The sequence below is a fragment of the Paroedura picta genome, chromosome 5 (genome assembly GCF_049243985.1).
Source record: "Paroedura picta isolate Pp20150507F chromosome 5, Ppicta_v3.0, whole genome shotgun sequence".
NCBI lineage: Eukaryota > Metazoa > Chordata > Lepidosauria > Squamata > Gekkonidae > Paroedura > Paroedura picta.
In genome coordinates, this window is record NC_135373.1 from 128,241,703 (window position 1) to 128,262,201 (window position 20,499).

A 20,499-nucleotide genomic window follows, 5' to 3' on the forward strand; every position below is an offset into this window, starting at 1 on the left:
CAAGAACATCCCGGCCCTGACAGAAATTTCCAAGATCTTCGGGACCTGCAAGACAGAGCTCTTCCACCAGATCTAGGGTTCAGGCCAACCAGAATGACTAAGTGTCTGCTGGGCCTCCCTCCGCTTGGCCCCCTCCCCTCTCCCCAACCCCTCCAGCCAGTTCCCTGCTATTGGGTGAGATGTTCAAGAGAAAATAGACCCGCTGCAGGCAAGCACACATTTTTAACTTTTAAAATTAACTTTGATGACGGTTTATGTAATTTATTGTTCAAATGTCATTTATTATGTTCTTCATTGCCCCAAGACGGCCACTCTGAAAGGGGCGGTATATAAATGAAAATATATACACATACATACATACATACATGGATGCATACATACATACATACATACATACATACATACATACATACATACATACATGCATACATTTGTTACTGTGAAATGTTAAGGATGGTAGGAAATTAAAGGAAAGAACAGATTCACATCATGGGACTGTCCAATATGATGGCAGGATGGGGCCTAGCTAGTCCCAAAGTTAAAAAGTAGAGCACATGTCCTTGAGATTAATTGCCCTTCTGAGTATTTACCTATTTTTCGCATTTCTACGCTCCTCAAAGGCTTGGGGCAGCTCACAACATTGTGAAATGGCAACATGTGCTCGGATCTGAATTCTGGATGCACACCCAGAGGTGGCTCATCTGGTAGCACAGGGTGCGCCTGCTTTGGGCACCACAGTGCTGTACGGTTTGGGGCCTTCCTGCTGTGATTGCAAGACCTCATTACTTCTGCAACACGAGCAACAACAAAAAAGGAAGCTGTCATTTGCTTCCAAAGTCCCACATTGTTAAAGTGAGGCTGTGCACGGCCATTCTGGGCAACACTGTGCTCAGCAGAGCCAAGGGAGGTTGGCCAGCAGAGATGCAACGGAGTCGGACCACTTGCTCAGGACCTTCCTGAAGGCCCCCTTCACCTCCTTGTTGCGGAGGGAGTAGATGAGGGGGTTGAGCAGGGGGGCAACTATGCAGAACATGGCTGAGACCAGAGTGTCGATTTCCAGGGAACAACTTGGCATGTTGTAGTTCAGGAAGCCGTTTCCAAGGCAGAGGACGACAACGGTGAGGTGTGAGGCGCAGGTGGAGAAAGCTTTGCGCCGGCCACCTTCGGAGCGAATCCGCAGGATGGAGGCCAAGATGCAGACATAGGAGAGGACGATGAAGAGGATGGGGCACAGGCCCACAAAGAGGCTTGTGATGTGATTGGCCAGTTTGTTGACGCGTGTGTCACTGCAGGCGATCTGTAGCAGAGGCGGGACGTCACAGAAGATGTGCGGGATCTGATTGGCTCCACAGAAGGACAACCGGGAAGCCAAGCCAGCATGAACCGCCGAGTCGAGGAAGCCCCAGGCCCAAGTGGCAGAGGCTAGCTGGACACACACCCTCTTACTCATGAGGAGAGAGTAGTGCAGGGGCCTGCAGATGGCGGCGTAGCGGTCATAGGCCATGATGGCCATCAGAGCTGGCTCGCAGCCCGCAAAGCCAATCAGGAAGAACGTTTGTGCCAGGCATTGCTTGTACGAAATCGTGTTTTGTCGGCACAGGAAGTTGACGAGGATCTTGGGGATGGTCACGGTGGAGATGCAGATGTCCAAGCAGGAGAGGTGGCCGAGGAAGAAGTACATGGGGGTCTGGAGGCTGGGTTCCACAACCACCAGAATCACTATCATGAGGTTGCCCATCACAATGGCCAGGTAGGCAGCCAGAAACACGACAAAGAGGATGGCTGGGTGGCTTGGGAAGATGGAGAAGCCCAAGAAGATGAACTCGCGCACCTGGGTGTCATTGTCTGCAGCCATGGCACGGGGAGGATGCCTCTGTCAGGAGAGAAAGGGAGCTCCGTGAGAAACAGTAGGGCACAGTGGTAAGAGGCAGTGACTGGGGTTCAAATTGCTACTCTGCTATGCAGCCAAATGTTTTCCTTGGGCCACCCACTGCCAAAGGCTAGCCTGTCTCCCTCCTCTGAGCTTCCCTAATCTAATGCAGAACACTTTCTGTTTCATTTGGGGGAAGACCCGAGTTCAGATCAATCTCAATTCAGCAGGATCCACAGCGGAAAAAATAAAGTAAGTGCAGACTCAGCCCAGGATATCAGAAGGATACTGAGACTGGGATGGGCAGCCATGGAGGAGCTAGAAGAGATTCTCAAGTGCAAGGATGTGTTGTTGACCAAGATAAAGATTATTTGTGCTGCTTCATTCATGGACAATGAAGATAACTGGCTGGAAGAAACTTCATTCATTTGAAATGTGGTGTTGGGGGAGAGTTTTAAGGCTCGCCCAACAAACCAATCAGTGGGTTCCAGATCAAATCAAGCTTCTCCCTAGAAGCCAAAATCATAGAATCCTAGAATCATAGAGTTGGAAGGGGCCATACAGGCCATCTAGTCCAACCCCCTGCTCAATGCAGGATCAGCCCTAAGCATCCTAAAGCATCCAAGAAAAGTTTGTATCCAACCTTTGCTTGAAGACTGCCAGTGAGGGGGAGCTCACCACCTCCTTAGGCAGCCTATTCCACTGCTGAACTACTCTGACTGTGAAAAATGTTTTCCTGATATCTAGCATCCTGCCCTCCTCCAAATGACAATGAGAGGGGACATGATAGCCCTTTTTAAGTATTTGGAAGGTTGTCACTTGGAGGAGGGCAGGATGCTGTTTCCATTGGCTGCAAGTTCTGGGTGGGGAAATTCTTGCAGATTTTGGCATGGAGCTTGGAGAGTCTGGGAAGGGGAGGGACTGCAGGGAGTGTGATGAAACAGGTTCCACCGTCCAAAGCAGCTGCTTCCTCCAGGAGATCTCTGTGGTTGGAGATCACAAACCTGCTCTGGGAAAGCCCTGGGTCTGTTCATCACCTCTGAAGGGGGGGGGGGGGTATCAGAGAGCAACAGGTTGCGTGGTTATTTGCTTGTCACATTTCTATGCCCCCCCTCCTCAAAGGCAGCTCACAACCTTATCAAATATAATAATAATAAAAGGGACCTCAGAAAGGGATCTTGGGTGATGGGCTGGAGAATACAGGGGGGTGTGGTCCTTCAAGCCCCCCTCCCCACCCATGTTATTTAGAACATGGGGTTGAACTCATTTCTGATGAGGGCCACATCCGACAGGAATGACACTTTGTCGGGCTGGGCATGCCTGCCATTGAAAGGAACGGCAGGTCTAGGAGAGGGCGCAGGCAAACCTTCCCTTTCTTCCAGCCTGCCCTGGATGCCCATCCTCCCTCCTCCACTGCCCATTCAATGTCATCCCTGGAGCAGGATTCAGGGGTGTGATGCCCAGCAGCCCCTGCCATCTGGCAGTCAAAGGGCTGACCAGGTTCTCGTGGGTTGGAGAAGGGCCGTGGACAGGCCAGTTCCTGCCCGTGGACCATATGCTGGAATTTCACAGGTCAAAACTGGCACTTGGAATTGTGCCCAGACGAGAATGAGCAGCCAAGCCAGAGTGTCCAGCCTGGGGCCTCTGGGGACAACCTGGCTGCTGTGTTTTGTTCCAGCTGAAGTTTCTGAACAGTTTTCAGTTTTTCAAGACGGCCCAAGGTCACACCAAAACTAGGACTTCCCTGGTCCCATTCCCCTCCAGGTGAGCCATATTACGGAGGCACAGAAGCAGTGGCGACAGAGGAGCTCCACATTTAAGGCTGACGATGAAGAACTTGAAACAGACCGAGAATTCCTGTGCCTCGGCTCCTTCGTTGACCAAATTGGAGACAGCAACCAAGAAATCAGAAAGAGATGGTCATTGAGAGGGCTGGACAAGGTTTGTGACTGCAAGGAAGTGTCAAGGAAAGGGTGAGAGAGCTGGGTCTGGTCAGCCTGGAGGAGGGCAGCGGGGAATGGGACAGCTGGGCTGAACGAGGTCAAAGGGAGGCCAGCTTATTCACTGCTGCTTTTGAGATGAGGACTAGGGGCCAGGGGTTCAAACGATGGGAAAGGAGGCTTCTTGTAAATATTCAGAAGCATTTTCTGTTGGTGAGATCTTTTGTAGGCAGCGTATGCTGCCTCGGAGGGTGATGGTAAGGTTTAGGAGGAAACTGCAGGAGCACCTGTCAGGTAGTGCAACTTTTAAGTCCCCAAGAAGGTCTGAGGGGGGGGCTGGACTGGGTGGCTCTTGGGGGTCTCCTCCAGCTCTGTGTGTGATTCTGATTCTGAGCAGGTTAATTAATGCCACAGTGATTCCCGTTCACTTTCCAGCACAGTGGCCAAGGGACTTTTTGTGTAGGCACTGCTAGGTCAGGCCCTGCCAAGAAATGCATGAAGGTGAGCTGCCCCCCACCCCCCACCCCCCTGCCACCCATTTTACAAATGAACTCCATTCTCCTTGCCTGGATGGATCCTTTTGAAGCCCTTCCGCCCTACAGCCACGGTTCCTCTTGAACTATTTCCCACAATTCTGGGAACTCACCAGTCCTCGAATTACTGGCCACTCAGTCAGTCATGGAAGGATCCCTTCTCCCCCACCAGGAAATGGTGCCATCCAGCTCCAGCCCGTAACTGTAGAAATCGGCAGCTCTTTATGCGGCACCCACCTCCGCTCCCAGCTGGCACCCTGGATGTTGGTGGGGCAGAACTCAGGAGGGTCTCTGACCCCTCCGAGCTTCCAAGCCTGTCCTCAAAACCTCCCTGCTTGCCCAAGAGCGCATCGGCTGCCTGCCTGCCTCGTGCTGTGTGAGGCGACGGGGAGGAGAGGGTGGCTTGTGCAGTAAGTGGCCCCTTGAGATGCTTCGGTGCGAGGAAGTCCACGGGGAGCAAGGACGGTGGAGGGAGAGCCCAGAGGAAGGCACCCTCCCATGTGGGTGCAAGATGAGCGGCCAGCGTTTAAATACGCAAAGGAGCAGAGCACCAAGCTGCATAAAAATAATTTTATGGGGATGAGAAACAATGTTGTGTGTATCAGAAAGGAGAGAGCGGGAGTCCTAACCGTCCTCGAGGGAAAACAGGGAGGGGCTGTGCTGAGAGGAGCATGAAGGTCTCCATCAGGAATTTGGAACAAAACTGAAAGAAAGAAAGAATGCACACCAGCGTGGTCCACAGTCTCCTTCCGTTTATTGAAGCATCAAACAGAATGGATCTGTAATAATTAAGTCCAATGACATTCTTTTGTAAAAATAAAAAATCTTTACAGGGGAAATAATAATAATAGTAATAATGATAATAGTAATAATAATAATAATAGTAGTAATAACAGAAGAAGAAGCAAAGGGGGAAACTTAAAATCCAGCAACTAAGCAACATATTTTGAGAAGTGGGGGAGAGATTAGATAAAGAAAAAATATGACATTGGTGTTGGAGCTGCACATAAGTTTCTCTAACGGTGTCCAAATGTCTAACTGTGAAACAGGGCCAAGGCCTTTTTGGTCCTGGCCCCGACCTGATGGAATGAGCTCCCGGAAGAGCTGAGGCTGTTGTCAGAACGGTTCTGCAGGGCCTGCAAGAGGGAGCTTTCTCCACCTGTGCTTCTCACCTCTTTCCCAGCTGGCCTGAAGGTCTGGCCTTGAGTGTCATCTCTGTGCAGTTTGTACTCTTCTCTACCTCCAGGGGCTGCCGGTGGAGATGACAGCCGCAGTCTGGAGACTTTCTTTTGGGCTTGCCCCAGCCCCAAGGAGCAGGGGCACCCCTGCCCCACAGCCAGGGAGAGTGCGTGTGTGCAGGGTTGCTAGCCCCAAGTTGAGAAATCCCTGGAGATTTCAGGGCAGAGCCAGGGAAGGAGGCATTTGGGGAGGGAAGAACCTCTGTGGGATGTAACCTCCAAAAAGTCCAACATCAAAGGCAGCCTCTTTATTTATTTATTTATTAAATTTCTATGCTGGGTAGACCTTCCTGCCTCTGGGAACGAAGAGGGCCTGGAAGATGTCAATTAAGTTTGGTAGCCTGACTCCCTTCAGTGGGGAGGACTTTTGCTGTGCCTGTGAAATACGAAGGGGAGGCTTGTTCGAAGGGGATGAGGATGGGGTTTATTGTACATCTAGGAGGCCTAAAGCAGATAGACACACTTCAGAGAGGGGGAACCCCCATACAGGGGAATTGATCTGGGTTTTCTGATGGAAGGAGGCCGTCCGTCTCTGTGCCAATTCCTTGCCCTGAAGGGCTTGTCCTTGTGGGTTCTCCTCAGAAATGGAGCACTTTCAGTCCACCCGGAGAATCGACGGCATCCCCTAGGGAGCATACTTGCAGACGTATGCTTGCGGAATATCACAGTCGGCCACTACCCACTCCGATGGCCCTAGAAAGAAAGAAAAATGAAATTTGATTGTTGTTTCACACTGAACTGGAGCCAGGACAATGTTGGATTTCAAGCTTTTACTATTATTGTTATTATTTAATTTATTGATATCTTGAAGGCCAATAAAGTTGATTCCTGGATATAAGCAAGCTTTTAATTCCAGGTGTAAGAGGTGTCCATGCCCATGAACGCTCATGCCCCTGATCTAACTTCTTTGGTCTTCAAGGTGCCCCTGAAATCAAACTTTGATTCATATGTCTTTATCCTAAAATAATTCTGCATGAAATAATATTCAAACATTTCTGAAAATGATCTGGCCAGTCAGATCATCCAATAAATTAATCCAGATTCAGAACTGCCCTTCGCCCCCATCCCTGCATGACCCACATCTGTCAAGGTGTCCAGCTGAGTGACCCGACCACCCCCCACCTTCATAGGGACCAGCCTTACCATTGACAAGAGAAAGCTGGACGCAGAAGACCTTGTCTTTCCCTTGATACTTGGGTTCTCCAGCTGCCCATGCGGCATAATTGTACTTTGAGTGGTCAGTCCACTGCCAGAGCCCCTTCTGGTGTGGACAGGAAAGAAGTTTGGATTAGGAAAAGAAGAGTCCAGGATTCTGTGAATGGTTCCTGGGCAAGGCCATGGAAGTGGTCAATACAGCTAGGGGGCTGGGTTCAGGGCATGGATCAAATTCCATGTGCTTCTCATGTGCTTCACCAAAAACAGTGATGGGGTCTTAGTGTGACCTCCAGAATTCTTCACTGCTTTCCCAGTTTAACCAGTGTCTTAAATTGTGCTCAATGCATGCGCGTGCACACAGACATTTTTATAATTAAATTGAATAAAGGCTGGGAGTTCAATCCCAGCAGCCGGCTCAAGGTTGACTCAGCCTTCCATCCTTCCGAGGTCGGTAAAAGGAGTACCCAGCTTGCTGCTGGGGGGAAGGCACTGGCAAACCACCTTTATTTCTGTTCTTTACAGTTGCACAGCTGAAAGGTTAAACTTTTCAATAACCCCCCAAGATAATGATAGGTAGGCAGATAAAGGCCACCTTTTAAACCAATTTTCCCTAAGTTTAAAATAACCACTCTGAATTCCACGCCTTCAAATCACTGGTGCTTCACTCATGGCTCTGTCATTCTAGAAAAGCCCTTTCCCAAGAAACGGAGGAAGCCCCGGGGGGCAGGCAGGCAGGCACTCACCGTGTTATCAGCAAACAGCCCAGTCCAGAGGCAGCTCTCGTGCCCCTGGCCCTTCACCACTTCCTCCACCACGGAGACTTCACGGAGGTGAAGGATGGAGACAAGGTGGCCACTTTTGCTGTAATCCTGGCACTCGAGCTGAGAGGGAACAGCGGGGAATTGGCTCTTCTGAGCAAGAATGGCGCCCAGAGGTGGGACGGACAGAAAGCGTAAAGCGGTGCCTTGGGGGCAATTTGGCGACAGATGAGGGATCACAGGCTAAAACTTAATCCTAACCACATGGACACGATTCTGGTTGGAAGGAGGTCTGGCCCAGAAACAGAGGGGGATCCTGTTCTGAGCGGAATTGCACCCTCTCCGAATATTTTTATTTTTATTTTTATTCCACCACGGTCGAAGATCTCGCAGCGGTTTACAAAAATCCATGAAACAGGGAAATCCCATAAAAAACCATTAAGACATAATTAAAACACAATATCAAGATGGCGGATAATAAATATATAACCCACTCCCCTTCCCACCCCCACTCAGCAAGGGCCTGTAAATATAAATATAAATATAAATATAAATATAAGTATAAGTATAAGTATAAGTATAAGTATAAGTATAAATATAAATATAAATATTCTATTGCAGCTTTCTGCCTAAAGGGCCTATTATTTCTGCCTAAATAATAAATAATAAATGGTAAATGGTAAATAATAAATAAATATTTTCCTAATGCATTCTGTGATTGACCATCCCACTGGGTCTCATCCTGGCTGGCATGGGAGTGGGGTGCTCTCCTGTCTCCAGACCATGGGCCACCCCAGGACTTTGCTTTTCTTCTTGTTCCCTGCTAGGAGGTTTAATCTCTTGGAGGCCACCTGGCATATTTAGAGCAGGGCCTGGTTATCCATGTCCCACATGCTACGGGCCCTGAGCGTCCAGGGGACCCTCATGGCGCCTCCCCTCCATGGATCAGGGCCATAGCTGCTCTCCTCCCTCCTAGGGATCAAGGCCCCTTTCCTCCTTCCTTTATGCTCTCTAGGGAGACTCAGAGTGACACCCCTTTCCACGGTGGGGGCCCCTCTGCCCACAGTCTGGCTGCTCCTGCTGCAGTTCTCCTCTGCTAGGGCCCCGTGAATCCTGAAACCACTCCTGACATGGACTTCAGTGCCCATCAGGTGGCCGCATGGAGCTTTCTAGGCAAGTGAGTATCAGAAGCGGTTTGACCCTCCCTCTGCAGAGTCTTGCCTGGGGGTCTCCCAACAGTGTACCCCCCTTGCCTTCCAAGAGCTCACCGTTTGGGGCGAGACCCAGGCTGCCTCCCCTTCCCGACAGGCACAGGTAGTGGAAATGTGATCCATTGCGCTCCCACCACTGTCCACCAAAGGCCACGGAACGCCAGTTACCTCTGCCTCCAGCCATGGCGCTTTGTCAACGAAGAGCTTATAGCAATGGCCCATGCTGTACTCCCAGCCCAGGTGGCACGGAGGAGGGATGGCAGCACCTACGGGAGGAGGCAAAGGGGAGTCAGGAAGAGGCTGCCCTAGGGGGGCTCCAGTGGGGGCGGAATTGGGGGGAATGTGCAGAATGCCTAGTGGTGGGCAGGGATGGAGGGGTGAGGAGAAAGGGCCGAAGCCGGACATCAAGAGGACACAGCTTTAACATTGATGAAGGAATTGAAATTGCTCAGGAAAGAGATTGAAACGGGCAAAGGCAGCCATGAAGGAGTTAGAAACAATTATCCAAGTAAGTCAGGCCTTACGATTCCCCTACTATTATCCAGAGTGGTAACATATTCTTCTGGGCAGCCAGACATGAACCAATCAAACCTGCATTTTTCGATATCTTTGGTTCTTCCTTTGCAGACACAAGCCTTTCTCCACGTCTTTGCCCTTGAGCACCCCCTGAAACATTCTTCAAGCTTTGAGAAACCCCAGAAGTGACTCAATGGTGTAGATGTAGTTGGGAAGCAGAGCTGTGGCCACGCCCACCCAGGGCCCCTCCCCTTCTCACCCCCTCCAGGCCCATCACTGGCCATTTTGGGAGGGGGACGTGGGTAGACATGACCATAGATGGTCATATCGCCCAATAAATGTTTAACAGTTTTAAAATATATATTTTAAAATTAACTCTTGCTCATTTAGGAAAACCCTTCAGGGTCATCAAGAAACCCCAGGGTTTCACAAAACCCTGGTATAACTATGCTGTTGTTTTTAGCTGAATCCTCTGCCTTCACAGAGAGACCAGGTGCTCCTGCAATCAATTGTAATAAAACTAGTTCAAAGGACTCTGCACTCTGTTTTTTGACAACCCCTGGCTTAACAAACACCATTTGGCCCATTGATTCTCCCCCACTTTTCTTGGACTCATTCTGAATTGCTTGGTATAAACTTCTCTTGTGTCGTATGAACAGTCGCTCCAGATTCAGAGACTCTGTAGAAGCTCACCTTCCTGGAAACGGCCCATGGTCACAAAGACAAGCAAAGCCAGTCTAGAGGAGAAAAACTCCATCTTTGTTTTCTCTGTCCTGAGGAAAGGAAAGGGAGAACATTACAAGAGATGGGATGAGCACAAAAGGAAAACTTACCCTTTGGAATGACCTGACAGCTGAGGGCCCTGACGGAGCTATTACAGTTTCGAGATGGAGCTCTTCCACGAGGCGTTTGGTTGAGGCCAGGCTAGGAAGACCTGGTGCCTCCCTGTACAGTGAAGTCGAGTGAAGGGATCGAGTGAAGTCCAGCCAGCATTAGAGCTTTATTCCTTCTCTTTTAACTCCTGAGCCAATAGCAGCCTCTCAGAGAATGAGGCAAATCTCTGCTGAGAGAAGTGTGGGCTTCTGGAGCGCAATCACTTTAAAAGAGGGAGGGAAGCCTTGCAACCGGGAACCAAGAAGTCTTTGAACTGACGCCCTGGCCAATCAGGGAAGACTGCTTTGCTACGTCAGTGTTGCAGGCACGGAGCAGGAAGTTAATTCTCAAAAAGCAAAGATCTACACTTATACATTGCAGTTTTTCAAATATAGCAGGTTATAGCCACTCCTGGATATCATTGACAAAAGGGAGGATCACTCCGGATCAATCATGCATGTTGCAGCACCGAAAATCAAAATGGAGATCAAATTCAATACAGACAGGAGGGAGTGAGTAAAAGGCCTCGTGCAGACTTGACCCAGGTCTGAGAATCCCCCCCCCCTGTAGTCCCCAGAAAAAATTAAGTTCAGGTAGTTAAAAATCTGTTGAAGGTCCCTGGCCCCAAAGAGATAAAACTGGCCTTGACCAGGACCAGGGCTCTTTTGAGCCTGTCCCTTGGCCTGGCGGAATGCTCTGCCTGAAGAGATCAGGGCCCAGTGGGATCTTAAACAATGCCAGAGGGCCTGCAAAATGGAAGAAGAAGAGTTGGTTCTTATATGCCGCTTTTCCCTACCCAAAGGAGGCTCAAAGCGGCTTACAATTGCCTTCCCTTTCCTCTCCCCACCACAGACACCCCGTGAGGTAGGTGGGACTGAGCGAGGTCTGAAAAAAAACTGCTCTTTGAAAACAGCATTATCAAGGCTGTGATGAGCTCAAGATCACCTGGCTGGCTGCATGTGGAGGAGCAGGAAATCAAACCCAGCTTGCCAGATTAGAAGCCCCTGCTCTACACCATGCTGGAGGTGTTCTGCCAGGCCTATGGTTGAGGCCAGGTTTAATTAGCCCTTCCTGGCAACTAATATGTGCAATATATGTAACATTTAAAGAAATCTGTTTCTACGTAACTGAAAGAGCACACATCTGCAGATGCTAACCCTCTTTGTTGTGAGTTTTGCAGCTGGCTTGGAGCCGTATTTTAATAAATCTCGATCTGAACCTCTCCGTTCCTGTTTGTACCCAGAATTGTACTATGCTGTTCTTGGGCTGCCACCAAACTAAAATAGTTAGCATCTCTATTAACATCAGATTGCCCCCCCCCCCCCCGCTCCTGTACCACGTTGCACCCAGCATTCTGGCTTATACTTTTGGGCCCAATTTTAGGTTTTTATAAAAGATTTAACATGATTAAATGGTGTTATTATGTCTATATGCTGTCCACCACCCTGAGGTTGCTTCGGTGGAGAGAGCAGTTTACAAACTGAAATAAAGAAATTAAATAAATATATCATTTACTGCCATTCAGCTTCTTATGCATGCAACTAGCCCCTCCCAGCAATTAGCCACCCCCCTCTCTCTCCTTGCAGGTCAGGGTTGAAGAAATGTCATCTCCTTGTAACTGACGAAGTGTGCATGCACACGAAAGCTTGTGTTAAATCAAACGTAAAGGTGCCGTTGTGACTGGACGTGAACGTTGTTCTGCTGCTTCAGACCAACACGGCTCCCCACCTGCTTCTTTCATAGCGCCTGCCCCTGGGGGTGATCCAGCGTTCAGCCATATCATCCCTGACCCATGGGCTTTCTTCTGACTTGCATTCTCCGGCGGGAAACTCCACTTACAAGGAGGCAGCGGCCATAAAGTCCCCAGGAAGATGCAGAGGGAGGTCGGCTTGTGCAGCTACTCACCTTTCTGTCGGTCCAGCGGGTGGGAGTACCGGGTGTGATGTCAGCTCACCCTCCGCCTCCTGTCACGATGACCATCGTGTGGTAGATCATTTATAGGCAAGACAATGTGGTCTGTTTGTGGCTCTGTTTACACAAGGTCTCCGCTGATGTCATTCAAGAAGGAACTTTGTTGGGTCTAATAATGAGAAGAGTTCTGCTTGTACTCTGACAAGTCAAAGAGATTTGCCAGGCACACACTCAAAGTTCTTGGGGTGGGCTTAGGGTGATTGTGATTGTCAACTTTTTGGACCCACAAAGCACCAGCTCTAATACAAAGATCTTATGGTGGTCCAGCCCATGTCCATTAAATGCCTGGTGGCCATTGGTCCATCTAGCCTCTTATTGTCAGAGGAGCAAAGGTGATGGAATATTTGTATTGTTGAATGATGCCCTCACCTGACCCTAAAGAAGACTCAAGAACTTGGCCAAGTGAGCGATCTTGAGTGAGCGAGAGCACAGAGTGGAACATGCAACTGGGTGATCTGTCAGACGGGAGTTGAAATGATTTTCAAAGCTGGTGATGGCAAATAACAGTTTATTCCACTATAAACAATTCCTCAAACTTCCGAAACATCAAAACGAACACCTAGGTATTTTTTTGTTTTCAGTATCTTCGTCAGTGATGTAAGATACTCTTTAAGCTTTAATAATAGGTCCTCTTTAAATGAATTCCTATCATATATCAGAAGGATATGACCTTAATCCTATGGTAAGTTCATTCCAAAAGTTCAAGGCTACTTCTAAGAAAACTCTTCCCACCCCCCCAGCTCCCTGGCTGTCTTGAAGGGCTTCAGACTTTGAGTACCAGAGAGGTTTCTGAAGAGCCTGACAGAGAAAGTCAAACTCCAAAATCAGTGTCATTTCACCACCATATCCCTGACTAGCGTGCCTTCAGATTGCTAGAAGGAGGGATGTCATTTGGAGGTCCTGCCATGAGCCCCAAAACTCCTCACCTCCACAGGAACCTAAAAGGGGTGTCCACACTGTCTACCTGAGGCCCTCAGTCGCCTGAATCATGCCATGTTGACCTTCATGGAGCATGATGAGACCCTCTTGCCTTTTCCCAGAGCAAAGAAGAGGGACTGGAAGATCTCATGTTCCATTGCAAAAGCACGGTTTCCCTCACTGGACAGGGTTTTTGCTGTGTCTGGGAAAGAAGACTGGGAAGTTTGTTAAAGGAACAAAGTTTATTGAGGTCCAGCTCACTGGCCATCCAGGGAGCCACAGCAAACCAACGTGCAACCAACTTACAAAGAGGGGGAAGTCCAGTAAAGGAGAATTGAGAGGAGGAGGGTGTCTCTGTGCTGATTCCCCGGCCGGAAGAGCGCGTCCTTGTGGGTTCTCCTCAGATATGGAGCACTTTCAGATGGAGACTCAGCTGCATGCACTAGAGTTCATACTTGCAGATATGTGCTCGTGGAGTATCACAGTTTGCAATCACCCACCTTGAGTGCCCTAGAAAGAAAAAAGAGAAATTGGATTGTTGTCTCACACTGGAGTAAATTCCACCGGCTTTGATTTAGAATAGGGACTTTTTCAGCCTGTGGGCACCTTTGGAATTCTGTCATAGCCTGTCGAGCAAAGACTCAAAATGGCTGCTGAAGAAGGCGGAGCCAGTCACAAAATGGCTTCCGCAGCTTCCCTTCAATCACACAATGAAGACACTTGCGTTAGGTGGCAGCTTCTGCCAAAGCAATACTTTTACAAATTGCATAGCCGGTCAAATTTACTGTGGCCAGTCAGAGGCCTGGCTGGGCAAACAGGTCACCTGGCCCACCCAATTTTTACAAACAATGGGTGGGTACCAGGAAAGGGGCTGGTCAGTGTGGCGGTTTCAGAGGACACTGTCCTGGGGACCCAGAGCTAGATGGTAGCAATGCCTCTTCCATTGCCCTGGAGACAAGGAAACGGTAACAAACCCTGGGTCTCAGGTCGTGCCTGTCCTCAGAGCCTGAGGGGAATGGGGGCTGAGCTCAGAGAAAGACACACGCTCTGTCCACAGCACTAGGTTCAAACACCAACTCCTCCCATGAGAAAGCCGCCCGGGTGGCCTGTTCAGAAGGGCCACTCTTAGCCTGGGACCTTGAAGAGTTGCTTCCGGCTGGAGCAGAAAGCCCTGGACTGAACAGGACGCAGGTTCAGGTGCTTGGGAGGCTCATGGCTCACAGGTACCACACAGGCTTCATGTGCAGACGGCCCCTCGTCCAGTTCTGGGCATCCCTATCTACAACAGGCTTTCTCAGATAGGGTTTTGTGAAGCCCTGGGGTTTCTTGATGGTCCTGGAATGGGTGGGAGTTAATTCATTTTTAATATTTTTTTCTTTGAAAAATTCTTAAACTGATCAGGTGATATGGCCATTTGTGGTCATGTTGATCCGTTTCCCCCTTCCCAAAATGGCCAATGATGGGCCTGGAGGGGGTGGGGAGGGGAGGGGCCCCGGGTGGGCGTGTCCACAGCTCTGCTTCCCAACCATGTTCTGCACCATTGTGCCAATTCTGGGGTTTCCTGAAGCCTGAAGAATGTTTCAGGGGTTTCTCAACCATTCAAAAGTTGAGCAAGGCTGACCTACACCATCAAGAAGGTACAGCAGTTGCTGGGGAAGGTTGTGCTCTTGGAGAGCCTCTACCAGCTAAAACAGACAATGGTGCAATATCAGGAAGGGGGGCTGCAGCCCATGCAAGATGTTGGAAGACCAATGGCCAAGCAGCAACACCTGATTCCGTACGAGGCTGCTTGGGTGTGTTCGTTGGTTCCATTTCCAACGGAGTTGCAGCAGTCTGAGCTCACTCATTTATATGGACATATGCCAAAATAATTCCGCCACAAGGATCCCCTGGAAGTCATGTATAAACATAAGTTCAAGAGATCTTGCAATTCAGACCATCCAGGAAGTTAATCCTGATGCCCCAGCAACCGAAATATGGGATTGGAGTGAGAACCGCCCCTTCTCCCCCCTCCCTGCTTGACCCACCTCCGTCAGGGGCCCAGCTGAGTGACTCCCCCCTGCCCACCTTCATGCTGACCAGCCGTACCTTTGACGTAAATAAGACGGACACAGTAGAAATGGGCGTCATTTGAAAGGTTGAGTTCCTCAGGCCCCCAGGATGCGAAGTCACTCTCTGCACTGTCAACCCACACTGCTTCCTAAGGGCATTGGTAGGAAACAGGTTTGGGTTAGGAAAGGAAGAGTCTGCGCCCCTTAAAAAGCCACGGTTGAGGTCAACAGGGCCTGGGGGTTAGGCCTGGCGCAGGGATCAAGTCAGGTAGATGCCAGAAACAGCAAAGGGGTCCTGTCATGACCCCCAGAATTCCCCTCCGCTTTCTTATTTTAACCAGGGTCTGATCTTGTGTTCTACAGTCCGCCCACCCTGAAGTTCCTTTTTAATTAAATTGAACATTGGAGCCTAAACATTTTCGGTGGAGAGAAGTAGGTTTTTCACTGATTCTGTTTCTTTATTTCTGCATGTCTGCTCTGGGAAAGAGCTGGGCTTGTTTCTTGATTCGCTTAGTCCCACATTTGAAGCCAGCCTGGTGTTGTGGTTAAGAGAAGAGGCCTCAAATCTGGAAGGTAGGAAGGAAGGAAGGGAGGGAGGGAGGGAGGGAGGGAGGAAGGAAGGAAGGAAGGAAGGAAGGAAGGAAGGAAGGAAGGAAGGAAGGAAGGAAGGAAGGAAGGAAGGAAGGAAGGAAGGAAGGAAGGAAGGAAGAGTAGGCGCTCACCTCGATGTAGCCATACATCCCAATCCAGACTTCGTTGAGGTATTTCTCAGCCTTGATGAGCCCTTCCACTAGAGCTGCTTCATGTGCATCAGTGATGGAGATCAGGTGGCCCGTTTCACTGTAATATTGGCACTTTAGCTAGGAGACAGAAACAGAGACATTTCCTTTTGATGCATAAAGGCAAGAAGAACTGGGACATACGGAGACCACAAAGTGGTGCCTGGGGGCAGTTGAAGTCGAAACTCAGGCCCATTCCGCACAGATTCATTGTAGCAGGAGTGTGGCAAATTGTAATCGCTACTAAAATGCAGTTATGCACAACGTCGTACACAATCTGCCACACTCCTGAAACAGTCCCGCTAGAAGGGCTTCGTTGTAGCGCTTCCAGGGAAATCCCAAAAAGTGGATTCACCCTCTGGAAAGCTCTACACTCGTGCAACCAATCTGCAACAGTTTCGAAAAAGCTCTGTGCGTTACCATTGTTGCGGTTTCAGCAAAGTCCCTCCACCTGGCTCGCTCCTCTGATCATCTGGCAAAACGATCGCCATTTTTTTTCTCGGAGCGAGCGGAGAGCAACGAACCGGCGAGCCTTCATTCACCCAGTGAGGCTTCCCCGGCTGCAGTCCCTCCCCAGAGCTGTTTTAAGTCACCAAGCACCACACAGCCCCGTTTGCTGTCCCTTTATTTTCGGCCGAAAATCGCGCCCGTGCACGGGGAGGGGGGATTTTTTTTCACTCAGGGGAGCGTGGCAACGATGAAACGGCAGCTCACATGCTACCTGCCAGCTAGATGGGTCTCTCCATTGAAACGAATCAACGCAGATTCGTTGCAATGTGTGTTTTTATTTAATTTTTTAAAACCTGCCTTAAAGGGAAAGGGGCTTTTCGGGAGCATGATAACGGCCACCCATTGGCTGCTCGTTTGATTGATGGCCATGGGCGAGACAAAGCTCGGCAAATATCGCTTCCTGGATAGCGATTTTTGCCGAGACTGGAAACCCGTGGGAAACGATTGAAACGCAGCTGGATTCCACTACAAAGGCAGGTATGCATAACGACGAATTCCACTATTTTAAATTGCATTTTTTCTTTCTGTGATCAATTTGCCACATTGATCCTGCTGCAGAATGGGCCTCAATCCTGACCAAATGGGCATGGTTTTGGTTGGAAGAAACCAACGGAGGGGACTCCTTGTTGGAATTGCAACCGGAAAGTAATTTGGTGAAGTCAACCTTGCAGGGTGGTTGTTAACCTGCAAATTTGTACCTGTCTGCTCACTAGAGACACTAGATGGTCACTGCTGGGATAGCAACCAATTTTCTAGACATGCACTTTGAATTTTCCACATGACTAGGAAATTCCTTTGTTTAAGCTGAGGCCACCACCCACTTCCTGCTCTCCAGGAAGAGAAGTATCTTTGCCTTGGAAGGTAGAAGGGTTCTCCATTTAGTCTCTGAGCTCCCTCCATCGGCTCATGTGTTGGCGTGTAGACCTGCACACAAGCCAGCCAAAGGGTTTCTTCTGTGTTTCTTTGGGGAAAACTTTCTAAGTTTCTCTATATTGCTTCAATGAGGGGACTGAAGCAGATGAGCATGATATTTATTTGTGTATAATCTTTCCTAGTAAAGATTATTCCTTTTGATCCACAAAAGGTAATCAATAACTGCAAACGCTCTGCAACTCTGGAAATCTATTTTTCCTGAAGGGACTATTTGGGGCCAAGCCCAGTCCAAATAGGCCACCCTTCCCCCACACTCTTCTCCAGGACACGGCTGTCGTCTCCCTACATTTACTTACTTCTGCCCCACCTGCCTCCCAGTGGGACCCAAAGCAGTTGACATCATTCTCCTGCATGACAGGCCGAAGGTCACTGAGCAAGCCTCCTTGGCAGAACAGGGGCCAAACCCGGATCTTCCAGGCTCTACACTGAGACTCTGATCATGGCACCATCCTGGCTTGGAGCTCCTAGACTCAGGCCGTGGTCGTGGTCAGGCGCACCTTTCACCAGCTCAGCTTGTGAGCCAGCTGTGGCCTTCCGAGGGGAAAAAGGGCCGTGACACTGTGGTGGATGCCCTGGAAATATCTAGACTACTGCAATGCGTTCTAGGTTGGGCTGCCCTTGAAGACAACCTGGAAGGCCAAACTACTGCAATGCGTTCTAGGTTGGGCTGCCCTTGAAGACAGCCTGGGAGGCCAAGAAACCCCAGTTACCTCTGCCTCGTGCCAGGGCAATGCTTTCAGGAACAGTCTATAGCAGTAACCGTTGCTGTACACCCAGTATTTGTGGCATGAAAGCACATTGTCTGCACCTGTGGAAAGAGACAAGGGGTGGTCAGTTAGAAGGGGAATGGCACAACTGGAAAGCTGACAATGAAGAAGGAGGTTGGGATGGCTGTGTTGCTGGCAACCAAGATCCAGTTAATGCACACTGCAGGATTCGTTGCTCCTTTGTCAGAGCAGGAGAGCTGGGCGATGAATGTCCATAGCTGGCCGGGAGAAAGTTGATTCCTGTGAAATGTGTTCACGGGGAGGTTTGCACCAAAAAGACGAGCAAGTGGGTTCTAGATCAAGCCAAGCCTAAACTGAGGCTGTCGTACTGGGGTCACATTAGGAGAAGACCAGACTCCCCGGAAAGGTAATCCTGCTAGGAAAGGGGGAAGGCCAAACCGGAGAGAGGTCAGCTCCATCAAGTCTGCAAGACCCGAGCCAGGCTGGTCAGGCCAGGACATTCTGGAGCGCCTTCAGGTCTAGACTTGCCGTGCATCAGGAGCAATTAGGCGGCACAGCATTCTGAAGCGCTTGGGGTCAACCTCTCTAGGCTTGAATGCACAGTAGCTTCTGATTCGGAGACCCTGCAGGACCTCACCTTTGTGGAAATGGCCCGTGGCAGCAAAGGCGAGCAAAACAAGACCAGAGGAGAAAAATCCCATCTTCTTTCCTTCCGTCCTGAGAAAGGGAAAGGGAGAACGCGGCACGAGGTGAGATGAGCTCGGCAGGAAAACTTCACCCTGGGAACGGCCAGGGGCACAAGGACTGGGAGAAGTGGATCCAAATTACAGGGAAAGAGTGACGTTTAAACAGTCGAAAACGTTTCCTGAGGGTGCGGGCTGGTTGTGGGTGGAAGATGCCACCTCAGAGGGCGGCCGAGTCTCCTCTCCTGGAAGTCTCCCGGAGGAGACTGGATGAGCACCTCTCAGGAGCGTGTGGTTTTTATGTCCCCAGGAAGGAGGGGGCTGGACTGGAGGCCCCTCTGTGGTCTCTTCCAGCGCTGCGCGTGATTCTGAATTCTGACCACATCGCTATCCATTTCTGTGCTTTGTGCCTCCCATCGCTTATAAGGAAGAGTGGGACTTGCTGAGCACCAAGGTGCTGATCCAAACCCAGTCTTTCAAAGCGATCCCTTAACACAATACCCCTTTCCTCTGACCTGGGCTTTCCTCTGACCTGCATTGTATTGAAGACCGGCATGGTTTAAAGGGATGCCACCTTGGCAGGGAAATTCCCCTACCAGAGACTCTACTTACAAGGAGGCAGCTGCTATAACAGGGATTCCCAACCAACTAGGGCTCAGGGGAACCGCAGGGTTACACAAGAGTTACCCAGGGGTCATGTGGCCTTTCCCAGAGGTTTGGATGGCCTCTGGAGCCCACTTCCCCTGCTGCTCTACCGGCCTAGACGCTTTCTCCACAATGGAAAAATGGAACATGATCAATCAATCGAACAATTAGCTGGCTGGCTCTCACATATTTCGGCATTCCACCCCTTCCAGGGTCACCCAAAGCCTCAACAATATTTCAGGGGTTCCTCCAAGGTCCAAAGGTTGGCAAAGGCTACGCTGCAAAGTCCCAGGGAAGATGCAGAGGGAGGTCGGCTTGTGCAGCTACTCACCTTTCTGTCGGTCCAGCGGGTGGGAAGACCGGGTGTGATGTCAGCTCACCGCCTCCTGTCACGATGACCATTGTGGTGTCTCTTTTATAGGCAAGACAATGTGGTGTGTCTGTGGCTCTGTTTGCACAAGGTCTCCGCTGATGTCATTCAAGAAGGGACTTTGTTGGGTCTCATAATCAAGGGGTGTTTTTCTTGTATGCTGACCAGTCAAGGAGATCTGCCTGGTACACACATTGGGGTGAGCTTAAGGGGAAACTAAAATTGAACATTTCTCTACTAGTCCACCAAGTACCAACTCAAACAGAAAGATCTTATGGTGGTCCAAACCTTGTCCATTAAATGCCTGGGACGGAAGAATGGCCATTTGTCCCTGTAGCCCAGGGGTAGTCAAACTGCGGCCCTCCAGGTGTCCATGGACTACAATTCCCATGAGCCCCCCACCAGCAAATGCTGGCAGACACTCATGGGAATTGCAGTACACGGACATCTGGAGGGCCACAGTTTGACTACCCCTGATTTAGCCTCTTATTGTCAGAGTAGCAAAGGTGATGGAATATTCATGCTGCTGAATGATGGGGAGAAGTCCAAGCCCTCACCTGACCCCAAAGAAGACTCAAGGACTTGGCCAAGTCAATATCCTGAGCAAGAGGCAGTTCCGGGGCTTGAGGGTGGTGGGAAAGACCTCCGCCTGAGACCCCGGAGAGCCACTGCCAGTCTGAGCGGACGAGACTGACCTTGATCAGCCGAGAGTCTGACTCAGCAGAAGGCAGCTGCAAGCGTGTCCCTGGGTATGTGGGCACAGGCGGGAGAGTTTGTGCTGCTTATCAAAGGGAATTGTATTTATTTATCGAGGGAT

At 50.0% G+C, this 20,499-nt stretch overlaps 3 protein-coding genes across 6 annotated transcripts; all 3 read right to left on the minus strand.

Annotated features, from left to right (window-relative positions):
* Positions 1-437: 437 nt before the first annotated feature.
* LOC143839171 (olfactory receptor 5V1-like) lies at positions 438-1,878 on the minus strand. Its single transcript, XM_077340996.1, has one exon. The coding sequence runs from the start codon at positions 1,853-1,855 to the stop codon at positions 890-892; it is 966 nt and encodes a 321-aa protein (XP_077197111.1). The 5' UTR covers positions 1,856-1,878; the 3' UTR covers positions 438-889.
* A 3,202-nt stretch (positions 1,879-5,080) lies between these two features.
* LOC143838741 (regenerating islet-derived protein 4-like) lies at positions 5,081-12,172 on the minus strand. Of its 4 annotated transcripts, none has more exons than XM_077340543.1 (6): positions 12,000-12,172; positions 9,915-9,994; positions 8,763-8,971; positions 7,480-7,617; positions 6,725-6,842; positions 5,081-6,274 (listed from the first exon to the last, which is right to left on the minus strand). In XM_077340543.1, the coding sequence occupies exons 2-6, from the start codon at positions 9,976-9,978 to the stop codon at positions 6,207-6,209; spliced, it is 597 nt and encodes a 198-aa protein (XP_077196658.1). In that variant the 5' UTR covers positions 9,979-9,994; positions 12,000-12,172; the 3' UTR covers positions 5,081-6,206. The 4 variants fall into 4 exon arrangements, with proteins under 4 accessions (XP_077196658.1, XP_077196660.1, XP_077196659.1 ...); XM_077340545.1 differs by having other exon boundaries at positions 8,874-8,971; positions 12,000-12,077; XM_077340544.1 differs by lacking the exon at positions 12,000-12,172 and adding an exon at positions 11,823-11,983 and having other exon boundaries at positions 8,874-8,971.
* A 1,034-nt stretch (positions 12,173-13,206) lies between these two features.
* Positions 13,207-19,729, minus strand: LOC143839172 (C-type lectin lectoxin-Lio2-like). The gene is made up of 6 exons (XM_077340997.1): positions 19,644-19,729; positions 18,622-18,701; positions 17,967-18,064; positions 15,757-15,894; positions 15,072-15,183; positions 13,207-13,493 (listed from the first exon to the last, which is right to left on the minus strand). The coding sequence occupies exons 1-6, from the start codon at positions 19,712-19,714 to the stop codon at positions 13,426-13,428; spliced, it is 567 nt and encodes a 188-aa protein (XP_077197112.1). The 5' UTR covers positions 19,715-19,729; the 3' UTR covers positions 13,207-13,425.
* Between the last annotated feature and the right edge of the window lie 770 nt (positions 19,730-20,499).

What these genes read in the sequence shown, in the direction of transcription:
- LOC143839172 (XM_077340997.1), bottom strand. Translation starts at nt 19,714, where the DNA reads ATGGTCATCGTGACAGGAGGCGGTGAGCTGACATCACACCCGGTCTTC. An exon ending in TGCCCTGGCACGAGGCAGAG is followed by an intron (nt 15,895 to 17,966) that starts GTAACTGGGGTT and finishes TCTGTCTCCTAG; the next exon opens with CTAAAGTGCCAATATTACAG. An exon ending in GGATGTATGGCTACATCGAG is followed by an intron (nt 15,184 to 15,756) that starts GTGAGCGCCTAC and finishes CAATGCCCTTAG; the next exon opens with GAAGCAGTGTGGGTTGACAG.
- LOC143839171 (XM_077340996.1), bottom strand. Translation starts at nt 1,855, where the DNA reads ATGGCTGCAGACAATGACACCCAGGTGCGCGAGTTCATCTTCTTGGGC.
- LOC143838741 (XM_077340542.1), bottom strand. Translation starts at nt 11,872, where the DNA reads ATGGCTGAACGCTGGATCACCCCCAGGGGCAGGCGCTATGAAAGAAGC. An exon ending in AGGCGCTATGAAAGAAGCAG is followed by an intron (nt 9,995 to 11,822) that starts GTGGGGAGCCGT and finishes TCCTTTCCTCAG; the next exon opens with GACAGAGAAAACAAAGATGG. An exon ending in GGCTGTTTGCTGATAACACG is followed by an intron (nt 6,843 to 7,479) that starts GTGAGTGCCTGC and finishes TGTCCACACCAG; the next exon opens with AAGGGGCTCTGGCAGTGGAC.